We start from the raw sequence: 14,084 nt of genomic DNA on the forward strand, positions 1-14,084 counted from the left end.
ATGTATTTTCAATTCTATCTAAAGCATGCAAAAAATAAATCAATATTGTGTGATAGCGTATTACCCGCGTTGGATTCTGGGAATTTTGCAGATATTGAATAATTGAGCATTATAAAAATCCTTTTAATAGAAATATATTGAATTAAGGGAAAGTACATTACCTTCGGATGATTAAAACCTCGCTCAAGTAATTATTTTCTATGTTTTTAATAGATTGACCCATAGCACTTTTCAGGAAATTTGAAGCACTGAATTAGCTATTAAAATATTATAATTATTAAATTGTGCGTAATACGATGTTTCTAAATATTTCGATTCAACAGCTTTTCTTATCGGATTATCAATATTTTTGAGAAATTGATTGAAATATGATCTTATGACTGAATTGAAATATTATCTTATGACTTTACAGAATTGTTTACACAGTTCAAAGATGCCTGACAACAATTCTTTGGGTATTTCTACTCCGAAATCCAACAATAACTGCTTAATTTTCAAAAAAAACAAAAATTAAAAATAAAATAAAAGAAACAAATTATCACCTGTAAAGTACTAAAAATTCAGTTACAACAATTGTTAATATGAGCGACGATTGCTGAATTCTATTTTCAAAGAAAATCAGAATTCGTTTTAATAATTTTCCCACTTATTCAATGTTTTTATCTCAGATTCTTTTCGAGTTCTTTCATTTGGCTTTTGGAGTGTTAAAGATGCCAAATGGGGTGTATTGATCCTATTGCATAATGACAAAGGATACCAATAGAATTATTCATTGCCTGATAATGATGATGAGGCTAAATCTATAATCCAGATATCGTGATTTAACCTCTCAACTTGGTTAATTTCCTTTGAATTGGTTGATAACTTTCAAAATTTAACAGTAAGGTTCAAAGTGTTTTTTTTTGGTTTGCGGAATCTTTGTTTTTTGGAAACTTTTTCTTTGGAAATCTTGTCTTTTATATATTTTAAATAAGTATTATATTTTATAAAATAATGAAATTCCAACAGTGTTTTGGGTAGTTTTTAGTTTCGTCATTTGGGGCAAAGGGAAATTTCCTGTATTTTGGGAAGTTTTTGGTTTCGTCCTTTGAGGCAAAGGGAAATTTTCTGTGTTTTGGGAAGTTTTTAGTTTCGTCATTTGGGACAAAGGGAAATTTCCTGTATTATGGGAAGTTTTTAGTTTCGTCCTTTGGAGCAAAGGGAAATTATCGGTGTTTTGGGAAGTTTTTGGTTTCATCCTTTGGGGCAAGAGGAAATTTTCTGTGTTTTGGGAAGTTTTTAGTTTCGTCCTTTGAGACAAAGGGAAATTTTCTGTGTTTTGGGAAGTTTTTAGTTTCGTCGAGGGCAAAGGGAAATTTTCTGTATTTTGGGAAGTTTTCGGTTTGGTCCTTTGGGGAAAAGGGAAATTATCTGTGTTTTGGGAAGTTTTTGGTTTCGTCCTTTGGGGCAAATGTGTTTTGGGAAGTTTTTAGTTTCGTCCTTTGGGGAAAAGGGAAATTATCTTTTGGGTAGTTTTTAATTTCGTCATTTGGGACAAAAGGAAATTTCCTGTATTATGGGAAGTTTTTAGTTTCGTCCTTTGGAGCAAAGGGAAATTTTCTGTGTTTTGGAAAATTTTTGGTTTCGTCATTTGGGGCAAAGGGAAATTTTGTGTGTTTTGGGAAGTTTTTGGTTTCGTCATTTGGGGCAAAGGGAAATTTTGTGTGTTTTGCGAAGTTTTTAGTTTCGTCATTTGGGGCAAAGGGAAATTTTCTGTGTTTTGAGAAGTTTTTAGAACAGGTTTTTAGAACACAAGCGACAGAAGCGCTATCAGCGGCGGTCTGTGGTACATTTTATGCAGGGGAAGGCTTTTAGGTTTCGCACATACTCTAGCTTCGAAAACTTCGTATTTTTCCGATATTTCTTTAATAAAACTGACCTATCGCAAAATATTTTAATAGCCAGTCTTCAGTCACGCATTTCCTGAAAAAGTTAGGTCAGATTTATTAAAGGAACATGGGAAAAATATAAAGTGTCCGTCCAAAGCAACAGTGCGTGCGAACCCTGAAAGCCTTCCCCTGCTGAAAAGTTCTAGAACGTTAGGTTTGCATCCTGCTAATAATTCACTCACCTGAGATCGCGTTTTATCGCGTTGGTAATAAACTCCAGCAAATATGAGGACATTGAGTATCAGTAGACTGCATCCGATGGCAATTGTGACACTCAAAGCTGTACTGTAGGCCGCGAATCCGTCCTCTTGCGGTGCTGCTGTTCCCTGCTGTGCCTCTTCAATGCCATCTGTGGTCTCGACAGCACTCTTAGCCCTCATCATCTTACCGTTTGTTGCAGATGACGCCGACAGGTTAAACAGCGAGAACACTTTTGTGGTATATATTGAATAATTCATTGGGCCACGCTCCTGCGGCGGACTCAGAGGCTTTATCGTCGATTCTGCCTCCAATCCCGCATCCCAATCATCATCCTCCAGCTGATGGTGCGACAGTGGAACATTTCCATTACCCGGCTTATGCAGGTCAGGCACTAAATTGAGCCAGAACGACAGTCGATGTGCACGGTAGTGGTTCTTCAGCTTTGGCTTCAAATCTGTATGTTATTTGTTTTTGTAGCCAAACACCCCGTAGAAGAAGGAAGTTAAAGAGAAAAAGGTGAAAATTTAATGCAATGCGACTCCTCAGTTCTGTTATTTTTTTTTGCTGTTGCTCAGAACTCGAGAGAAGTCAATAGTGATTCCGAGAAAAGCACTAGTATATTTTTTTATCACCTTCCTTCAATTACTTTCTACTCAAGTTGCTTAAAGTTTCAATTTTCACTCCAATTGGGGTTTGTTAAAAAAAATTGCTACAGTATCGAGTGTCAAAATGTAAGGGACAAATGCAATTATTGCCAGCTGTACGTATTAAATAGTTGCTCACTGCATGAGTTTTACTACATTTGCTACAAACACATCTTGTTATGCAATAATTCTCACGATAGCTACATTTTTGACAACACAAACAATTTCCTTCTTTATCATATTTCCACTCAATTCCATTCCAAAAAGCAGTATTTGTCTTGATTTCTATTTCGTAAAACCTAATTGTAGATAAGTTTTCCACATGTTTACTTAGTAAACCATTAAAAAAGAAAAACAGTATGTTTTCTCAAAAACTTTTCCATCATAAATTCTTCCTTCACTATTCCAAAAGTTTCCGCTAAGAGATTCTTCCTGTCAGAACATGTTATTTAGAGCAGAAAAAAACCAATATCGTACCAAGAGATATGAAAACTATTTCACAAATGTATACAACCAAAAAAAATATGACATTTCAATTAGACCAAACAGATAATTATGTCTGAATAAAGTTGATAACTGTGGAATTGGGTTATTTTGCGTAAAATTTCTGTTAAAATCAAAACATTAATTCTACATCAATAACTATATTTATATCTTTATATAGAATATTTCATCAACCCAAAAAGAATCTTCTATAAATTGCTGTGCATGCTCAAACTATTTGAATTTTATTCCACGCAATAACACATTTTTCACACCGAATTATTTTTGTTTTTGCCCCACCTGTTTCATAAAATCAATAAAATATTTGAATAATTTAATCTAGCGCATCAATACACTAGATGGTAAAGTTTAATTATAAAAGCAAATTCACAATAACACTGAGTGCAGCGATAATATTGTATCCGAGGTCTCGGATTATTTGTCTAATTGGTTAGATTCCAATTAGTTGGAAAAAACTTTCAATTTTATTAATTTAAATTTGTTCTTGCCCCCGTTATCTAGGCAAAAACCATTCCTGATGTTTTTTGTAGTTATTTAACCATAGTTTAACTCTTGCTAAAGCAATTTAAATTTTCATAAAGAAAAACTTAAAGGTACTGAAACACTTGAAAAGTTTGCAGAACTATATTGAATCCAAAAGAAATTGTTTGTAAGGCGACCGACCAACAGGACCTTGTAAAAAGTTTAGTCAAGTGGACGTTTTTTGCCAATTGAGCTAGACTTTCATAAGAAAAATCATTTTCTAGGTAATTTAAAATAAGATCGAGTTGACTGAGGGTTTGTCAAAACTCTTTCATACTTCGTAGAAGAACATCCTCTTGACAAATAAATAACAAACCCTTGTATAAAAAGGCGAGAGGAATTAGTCTTGGTTGGATTGTATAAATGAGAGTATGACCGTGGTGTCATATAAAGAAAAGCCGGAAAGAGAGCCATATAGAAAGCAAAATTTCAAATGGAAAATCACGTGTGTTAGAAAGAGTACACTCTAATGGAGTAATACGATCAGTAAGATATTATTGTTCGTATTAATTGTTTTCTACATCGTATTAAATGCCATTCGAGCAATTTTCCATGCGTGCCAACTGCGATTCGGTCAGTTTTCGAGCAATTGCATTACTGCCAACTTTGTACGCAGAGGGAAAATGCGAAAGAGACGCAAGATAAAACAATTTACTATCTTTTTTTGCCATTTTCCTAATATTAATCTTTTATGTGACATGGGCATGAAGCTCATTACCATGTCACATATAAGATTAATATTAAGATTAATACTTTCTGAACTGCGAGAATGCCAACAAAAGATAGCAAGTGTTTTATCTTGCCTCTCTCTCGCGTTTCGCTCGAAAAGTGACCGAATCACAGTTGGCACGCATGGAAAATTGCTCGAATTGCCTGTAATACGATTCAGAAAGCAATTAATACGAACAGTACATATCTTACTCATCGTATTACTTCACTAGGGTGTACTCTTTCTAACACACGTGATTTTCCATTTGAAATTTTGCATACCATATACCTCTCTTTTCGGCTTTTTTTATGTGTTTTGGGGGAGATTTCCGAGATGGTGAGTTAATCACGTGATAATTGCACCGCTCTGGGATCTTCCTTTGTAAGGAATTTGTGAAGCTTTTGCAAAAACTTTCATGTTAATTCCTAGGTTTTGTGATTGTTTCACATAACACTTTTGTGTGAAAGCTTCACAAAACATAATTACAAAAATCGATCTAAAAGTCGTGAATCTGTCACGTAACTAAGTCACGCATCTCAGAATTTATGCCCTGGACCCTTAGGAGTGGACAATGCGTTATTTTAGGGCCTTGACAGACTTTAGGATTAGCCGAGAGATGGCTTAGCATAATTATATTCAAAATAGCGGTCAAACTACTTTTACAACATTTTCTACTAAACCGTATCTCGGCTTCAGTCGCAAATCTGCCTAGGACTTTAGGACCTTTTCTAAAAGATTCAAATAAATAAAGAAAGGATAATTAATGTTTAGTTTTTAATTTCACGGTGCGACAAAATTTACCTTTTTGTGGGTGTCTTTGACGAGAGTGCCAAAACTTGTTAGAGGGTCATTTAAGGACCTCAAATCTGCAATCCGTTTGTCCGGGTCACCTCTAGATTTTTTTGGAAAAGCATTTTTTGTTTTTTGATGTTTTATAAAATTCAAAAATTCATATCTCTGGTTCTAATTATCCGGTGGTAGTCACATAAAGCTAAACTGACGCGTAATTTCATCCTCTATAACTCTTGTGAACATATCAAGCATCTACGATGAAAATGAAGTATATTTTTTAAAGATTTTTTGAAAAAGGGCACCTAAAATGGTGCATTTTTCTGTGTTTTTTCCATCTTCTAGTAATTTTCCCACTTTAATAGAGCATTTTATATGTCAAATAACTATGCCTAAAAGTTAGAGAATTTAATATTCTTTCATTTTCTTTTGGTTTGAATTTTCTATCTTAATTTGTTTATTCATAATAATTTTTTGAAAATAAAGTGCATTAAAATCTCTTATTATATATAATTATATTAGTATCTTTGTCTAACCTACTGAAGAGCATTCTCTTTTGCACTCTCACTTACACATTTCATATAAAAAGAGGTGAAATGAAAGAAAAGGACGTATTTAGAAATAGAGAGAGAAGAATAGCTGTTATGAGTGCCAAAAAACTATTCTTCTCTCTTTATTTCTATATACGTCTCTTTTTTTCATTTCGCCTCTTTTTATATGAAATGTGTAAGCGAGAGTGCAAAAGAGAATGCTCTTCAGTAGGTTAGACAAAGATACCAAATAATTATATATAATGAGAGATTTTATTTTTATAATAATGCATTTTATTTTCAATAAATTATTGTGAATAAACAAATCAGGATAGAAAATTTAGACCAAAAAGATATGAAAGAATATTAAATTCTCTAACTTTTAGGCATAGTTATTTGACATATAAAATGCTCTATTAAAGTGGGAAAATTACTAGAAGATGGAAAAAACACAGAAAAATGCACCATTTTAGGTGCCCTTTTTCAAAAAACCTTTAAAAAATATACTTCATTTTCATCGTAGATGCTTGATATGTTCACAAGAGTTATAGAGGATGAAATTACGCGTCAGTTTAGCTTTATATGACTACCACAGGATAATTAGAACCGGAGATATGAATTTTTGAATTTTATAAAACATCAAAAAACAAAAAATGCTTTTCCAAAAAAATCTAGAGGTGACCCGGACAAACGGATTGCAGATTTGAGGTCCTTAAATGACCCTCTAACAAGTTTTGGCACTCTCGTCAAAGACACCCACAACGTGTCGCACAGTGTTTTTTAAGACGATATGAGAGAATTATCTTGATAACATCGGACTAAAAAATCTAATGTGATTTTAAAGTTTACAATTTTCCAACAATATGCAACTACCGTTACTGTAGTTAAGAAGATCCAAATTAAAAAGAATTAGTGGTTTCGCTTACGTGTTGTGCAAAAGAACCAACCAAGTCAGAAAAAAAAGATTGTCGGAGAAATATTGGCTCTATTGCACTATTTTTCTTGCAATTTAATCACAAATAAAATACGATGGGAAAGTTGTGGCACAAGAACTACCTAATTGAAATAACTTTAGTTTGGTCACAACAAAAGAATTATTGTGACGATCTAACTCTGAGATTTCCAGGTCTATGGGGGTTCTAAAACCCTTAAAAAATTGTAATCTTTCGCAGGAAGAATTATGATAGGGGAATATAAGGCATGTTTCGCACAGAGTGAACCTTCAAACAATGTGAGTTTTCTCTTTGTTTGCAAAGAGCTGACTTACCAATTCTCATCTCGTCTCATGAGCTTAATAATTCTATCTTATGACTAAGAAATGACGAATTAGCTCTTTGCAAACAAAGAGAAAATTTGCGTTGTTTGAAGGTTCACTCTGTGCAAACCATGCCAACATTCCCCTACATGGCTGAGGTACTATATGTAATATTTTTTATTGTCAAAGCTGAAACTCAAACTCGTTAAAAAGCTTTTTAACTCTGCGATTTTCGTTAGCTGAAGAAGACTTTTTGCTAGATTGTGAAATATAAAAATCATAATTTTCACTAAAAATGAGTACGACATGCAATATTTTCCAAAGCTGAATAACTAATATATTCCATTTATCTAATATAATAAATCTCATTTATGTTGCTATAATTAATATCCGAAATGAGATTGGAGTTAGAAAAATTGAATATGGAATCATCAATGAAATACATATTTAGCACAAAGTGATATAGTACTCAGAATCACTCGATAACATTGTTTATTAAATTTATTCCCAAAATTCCCAACACAATAATTACTTTAATGTCTATCCTTTGATCGCAATTGAGTTCAAAGGAACTTTGACCAATATGGAATGTACTCTACTATAAATCATCACTACAATATTCTTCTCTTATGGGATGTGTAACACGAAACTCCATAGAATATGGCATCAAAGTGATAAGCAAACATTTTAGAAGATGATTGAGTAAATTTATAGTTGCTTGTTCTCCTAAAACCCATGCAATTTATCAATTAAGTGGTGGTGTGTGAGTATTGGAAAATTCACTGGGGTTGGATCAATTCAAAATTAATAGTTTCCGGAGCAAATTGTTATGATAAATTTCATTTCTGCGAGAAATTATTATGTCCAATAAAATGAAAGATATATTGGGGTATGGGGATGAGGTGGTACCCTTTTGCATACAAAATAGATCCATCAATATACATATTGTTTGTGAGAAATTCAATCAATACTTAATAACTGAAACATAGTGGAAAGCCTATGTGGAGAGCATGAGATTCAACTTCTTCGCACAAAAGGTCATAAATTTCATTGTTGAATAAATTCATTTGGGGGTTGAAATCGACAAACCACCCGGGATAGAGAACGCTGAAGAGGGTCAATTTTGTACAAAATTAAATTTAACTATATTAAAATTTAATAAGGTACAAAGAACAAAATTTGTAGTTTCATATAAATTTCTATCATTTGAACCTAATTAGAAAGTTTTAGCAACTTTTCCATTTTCCCTCAGCACGGTAGTTGAAATTGCAGTGATATTTTTTTTTTGTAATTACTTTTATAATTTACGTTTCACCACAAGGCTCAACTACAAAGTTACTATACATTTCAAAGTCGAATACAAACTCAATAAACGTTGAGATGAATTTATATTTTAATAGTTTCTGTGGTTTTGTATTAAAGCATATCACTGTAACTTGTTAGACTTTCACTCAAAAACTTTTAAGCCGCTTTAAGGTTTATCCACAAAGTCAAAATAAAATTTGAAGGAATGTTGATAATAACTCCTGTACACTTTTTATTCACTATGCAATAATTTTGAACTTTTTTACTGCTCGAACTCAAAGAGAGAGCAGTTATATAATCGACTTTTTTACAACTTGTCATCCTTCTAGAGCTTAAACGGTACGAGATATCAACTTCCAGTCTTCGGTGACCCCCAATAAAAATAACGATATCTCTAGATGTTTCTTTTTCTTCCATTCCCACCCCTCTCCATCCCCTTCAAAACCATGTTTTTTTGTTTAATTTTTGGATATGTTTTAAAAGTGATCCATGCGAACATTTCGTCCAAACATACCCATAATCTAAAAAATCGTCATTTTAAATTTTTGAAGGAAAGGGTTTTTACTACTTTAGACAGTCTATTTTTCAACCGATGTGGTTAAATTTGAATTTTTGGAAAGGTCTTGAAATTTCCAATCAGATTGCATCGGTCGCAATCGGTAATGAATCTATTAAGTATTAGTAAATGACCAATCTTTTTTTTTTAAATATTCTTGTTTTTTCGAGCGTAAACTTGTTACACATCTGGAGGCGAAACGGCGAGAGATACGAACTACCGATCTTCGGAGGACTTCCCTATAAGTCTATCCAAGGCACATTATTATGATTTTTATTAAACCCCCCAACCCCTCCAACCCTTCGAAAACCATATTTTTTCGGTTTTTCTCGAAAACGGCTCCTACAATTTCTTTTATTTTTGGATATGTTTTAGAGGTAGTCCACGCGCATATTTCGTCCAAACATACCTATGACCTAAAAAAATCTCTATCTTGAATTTTTTAAAGTCAAATTTTAACCGTGCTATCACACTAGGATTTTTTCAATTTGTAAATTCAATTTAATTTGCAGATGAATTGTTTCTATGCGTTATTTTGCATTAAAAATCATTTGAATTGATATATTTTCACCTATTTATTGATATAAACTAAAACCTGGCCCAGCAAAACATGTTTAAATATGCTAAAGCAGCATAAATGTGAGTGCTCAATTAAATTTGAATTCAGCAAATTAAAATGTTAAAATTGCTCATTAATTTCAATTATATTGCAGTTAAACAAGTAGCCTTTTGCACCAAATTGTTCCTATAAAATTTATTTGCGCGTAATTAATTATTATTTGTGGCCAAAAAAAAAAGTATACACTGATTAGTGATACACTTGTACGCGAGTGAAGCTTAAGTATCAGGAGCAATTCATTAAATTTCTCTAAAGCCATTCAAAGAAAATTGTTGTAAATGTATGAGAGTCTTTTCATCAGCCACCTTGCTCACAACTCTTTCTTCTGGCTTTGGGGATCCTTCTGCATAATAGACAAGTAACTTACAGATAAGTACTATCATACATTTTCCGGAGTTCACAATCAAAAATCTCGCGGCACTATTTAAAATTGAGCAAATTTCTTGCAAAATGTGTCCTGGCTGTGAGAATTTTCAAGTAAATTCTAGAAATCTTGTAATGCTCAGTTGGCTCAATTGAATTTAAAATTAAATTGTGAAAATCCTAGTGTGATAGCACCGCAACTGATCTTGAAATAAATAATGAATAGGTTAAATATCCGAGAATGATTTATCTTTTTCGTGTTTACATTTTTTGTGTGTCCGTATGCTTATAACTCATTCCAGAACATTGTAGAATGATGACTTCTTTACCAATTATTGATTTTGAAATGCTTTTTGTCATTTATGACTCCGGCACACCTTTGAGATCAAGAAAATTTCATGAAATCAAAAATCACATTCCTTTCTTTTTCAAAGGTTCTGCATATGTCTATGCTGGATCCCAGTCAAAATTCCGAAAGCCAAAAATCCGAAAGCCAAAAACCCGAAAGCCAAAATCCCGAATGAGCCAAAATCCCGAATTCTTAAAAGTGTCATAGCTACTTTCTCGATTGCACCCGCGCTTGCTGGAGGCAAAGGGAAATCTTCTGTGTCTTGGGAAATTATTCTAAAAATTTTCCTCCATATAATTTAATCCCTTTCAGGATTTCGAACATTCGGGATTTTGGCTTTTGGGATTTTGGCGTTCGGGATTTTGGCTTTCGGGATTTTGACTTTCGGGATTTTGGCTGCCACCGGTCTATCCTATTCTGTTGCACTCTTCTTCTTCTTTTGAACATCACACCAAATTAAATTTCGTTTAGTACAATTTGGAGTCGAAAGAGTAGGATAGACTTATGCAAATCTTTTGAAAAAGCAAGGACGCGAATTTTTATTTTATGAAATTTTATAGATCTAAAAGGTGTACCGGAGGCATTATGAATCAATTTGGTCTAGTAGTTCAGCAAGCACTGTAAGCATCAAAAGATCTTATGGAAAACTAATTCGCGAAGGGCTCTATCTCGTGAGCTCGAGCATTCTGCAAAGCTGGGACACTCTGTCATCTCTTTTTGAGTCTGGAATCTCACGCTATTTCGTTTAATAGAAAAATTCAATTCAGTTCAATTTAAATTTTTTCAGTATTTTGAAAAAATAATTTCGAAAAATAATGAAAATGTCTCTTTTATTGTATGTTTAATTTACAATAAAAATTTGTTGATAGATTTGGATAATTACAAACTCTATTCTAACGTTTAAAAGGAAGAGAATTAATCAAATAGATAAATCGGGCATCAAGGAGCCATCAGATTTTAGTTAGATATAAAAATAATTCCAAAATACCTCAATAATCATTTCCCAAAATCAGTTAAAGCCATGAATTTGGCACTTGTGGAAAATTTTTGTTTTTGATATAATTCTCTCATAATCGCAGCAATTAGACCCTCATTAAATTTAATCATTCATTCCGAAATCTACCGCCAAACTGGATGGATTATCAGATCAATTAGGACGCTAATCTAGTGAAAAAAATCTTTCGACTCTCATTTCGATTGGGATATTAACATGGGATTTCTTGCTAATTTATCCTCTCGCTTCGTCATTTCGATAAGAATCACGTAAGACTCATAATTTATCCCTCTCTTAGAAGGAATGCCTTTCCCATAGAATTAATTGTCACTGGGATATTGAATCACCCCCAGAACGAAAATCAAACACATGAAATCACAGTTTTCCAATCAAGATATTCTCTGGGATTTTGGGGATGAAAATTACACAGAAATGTCCAAGTTTTGGGGATGAGAATTTAATCATGAGGAGAAAACCACAAGACTTCATTGCTATATTATGTTACCTGCTCATGTGTGAATAGTTTTTGAAGAATTAACTTTATGTGGCTTTTACTAGAAATAACTCTAAGAAGCATTCCCAAGGAAAATGATGCTAGTGCTGAAGGAAGGAAGTGCTTGATAAAATTCCTATGAAATTTTCTGCTTTGGGGTATGGTATATACGGCAAGAGTTTGTCGTCCAAGTGTCATAATAAAAAATTCAGTGTAGAAGAGAAAACTCTGAGGAGTACTTTTCTCAGCAGGGATTTCTCTGCAGCTCATCGTCAGGAGATTAATGCAAGAAGCTCTACTCATTCTTTATAACACAGAAAAAATGGGGCGTTACTAAGAACACAAAATGAGTGTTGCTGTAACACAAGATTTTAACACTTTTGGACTAAATTTTATACACGCGTTTTTTCTAAAGCCAAGTTTTTTTCAGTGCTGAAATAAGTACTTATTTAATTTGAGGGGAAAATGAACATACAACATTTTAAGAATTGATTTTTTTAATACTAATAAAATTAATTTTGAAAAATGATGGAACATTTCATCGATCAAAAGTTTGTTACGGTCTACACCATTATGTAGTATTTCCACCGTTCTTGCGAGGTAATACTGTAATTCGTTCAGACATGGGAAGATAGAGCTTCCTACACTCGTCTTGTGAGAAAAGACAACACGTCTCAAGAATGGTCTGCTTCAAATACTTCAAATAATGAGATCTCTGAGCAGCGATTCTGATTTTAGCAGAGACCAGATTTCTAAAGGGTGAGAGGTCTGGGGGAATTCTGTAACCCTGTGAAGTGATCGAAGTGATCACCTGTCGAAATTGGTGAACGCTTCACTAAAGTGATCGCAAAAGAGATTCTGTAACTTTCGATACCTTCACGTGAAAGGATCACTTTGAGGTTGTGTGTTTCACTTGTCAATTTTTCGGTGAAGATGATGTTATCAGTCGGTGAAGCTAGTGAAAATGTTATCCATACTCAGCTTGAAAAACAACACTACATAATTTCTAATACTCTTTTCTAGTGCTTTCCATTGTTATTTAGTTCAAATATTGATGAAAATCTTAAATTTAATGAAAATTTCAACACACTTCCCCTCTCTGCTTCACGCAAAGGTACAGAATAACTTTTCTAGCAGTCGTGAAGGGAAGCTCGTGAACCTTTCACTAGTGAAGCGTTCATCGAGTTACAGAATTCCCTCCCTGGACTTTAACGTGATTAGTTCATAACGTTAATGCTTATAACTTGAAGGTATTTTATGATACAAGCTTTAGCAGTCGGAATTGTACACCTGCAGCATGTTTCTTTCTGTCGACTCCACATATACAATCGATCATGTGAATACTTTATTTGAATCATCGATTCATCTGTCCGGATGATTTTTACTAAAATTCCGGGTCTTTGAAAACGAGATCCAAATATAGAATTGAAGCCTATTCTGTATATATTCATCTTATTGAGATTCTAAAGCCTCTTTCACTAAAAATGAGCACCGTAACAAACTTATGATTCCATAATAGAAACACAAACTTTCTCGAAAATCGTATCTATTTTAAAATCAGTAATCTATAAAAACTTTTAATCTACTAAGAATCTCGTTTTGTCGACCGACTCACAAAGCTTTTTAATCATTCACACTTCGGTGAAATATAAATCCAATGAAGCTAATGTTCAGTTCTCGAACTAAGAAAAGTTATAAGTTAGACATTTCTCGGATTTCACGTTTATTTAATAAATATTCTCCTTGATAATTTTCATATATCTTAAAAGTTTTAAAGATTTCAACAGGGGCTTATTATAATATTTCACAAAAAAGAACAAATGTCTTTCTCATGCTTCGTGAATTATTTTATTTAACCCTTTAGGGACGCCTGGAACACCGATGTCCCATATAGAAAATAATTTTTCCTAACTACCTAAAGTTATTTTTTTCTTATGTTTGCACATAATTGTAAAGTATAAGGTTGAAGGAATCTAGAATAATTTTTGCAAGTCTCTAGCTATTTGCTATGTAGTAAATATTTAAGCTTGAAAATTACGATTTTTTAAATTCTCAAATTCATAATTGATTTTATTTATTTTTTTATTATATATATCCTACTTTTTTTTTAAGAAAACCTTTTTGAGAATAAAAACTACAATATTTATACTAATATTTTTCATTAAAGCGAAAATTACCATTCATTGATATTATCAGAAAAATTACTTAAATTTATGGGCTATTTTTGTCCCTATCGTTCATAGAGGCAAAAAATACACCGAATCAGACTTTATTGGACTTTCCAAGGTTAGATGTAAGACTTATCATTAATTATGTTTACCAG

The 14,084-nt window shown here is 32.9% G+C and overlaps 1 protein-coding gene across 3 annotated transcripts in view; it reads right to left on the reverse strand.

The window, feature by feature from the left end:
• LOC129809771 (neuroligin-4, X-linked) overlaps positions 1–14,084 on the reverse strand; it is a 161,297-nt gene that overhangs the window by 36,686 nt on the left and 110,527 nt on the right. For all 3 annotated transcript variants that reach the window (XR_008752673.1, XM_055859842.1, XM_055859841.1), the window contains exon 9: positions 2,111–2,583. Coding sequence is in view for 2 of the 3 variants with exons in the window: in XM_055859842.1 (XP_055715817.1) it covers positions 2,111–2,583 (473 nt within the window). In the remaining variant the exon portion in view is untranslated. The remainder of the gene's footprint in view (positions 1–2,110; positions 2,584–14,084) is intronic.

Source organism: Phlebotomus papatasi, chromosome 1 (assembly GCF_024763615.1).
Source record: "Phlebotomus papatasi isolate M1 chromosome 1, Ppap_2.1, whole genome shotgun sequence".
NCBI classification, from domain to species: Eukaryota; Metazoa; Arthropoda; class Insecta; order Diptera; family Psychodidae; genus Phlebotomus; species Phlebotomus papatasi.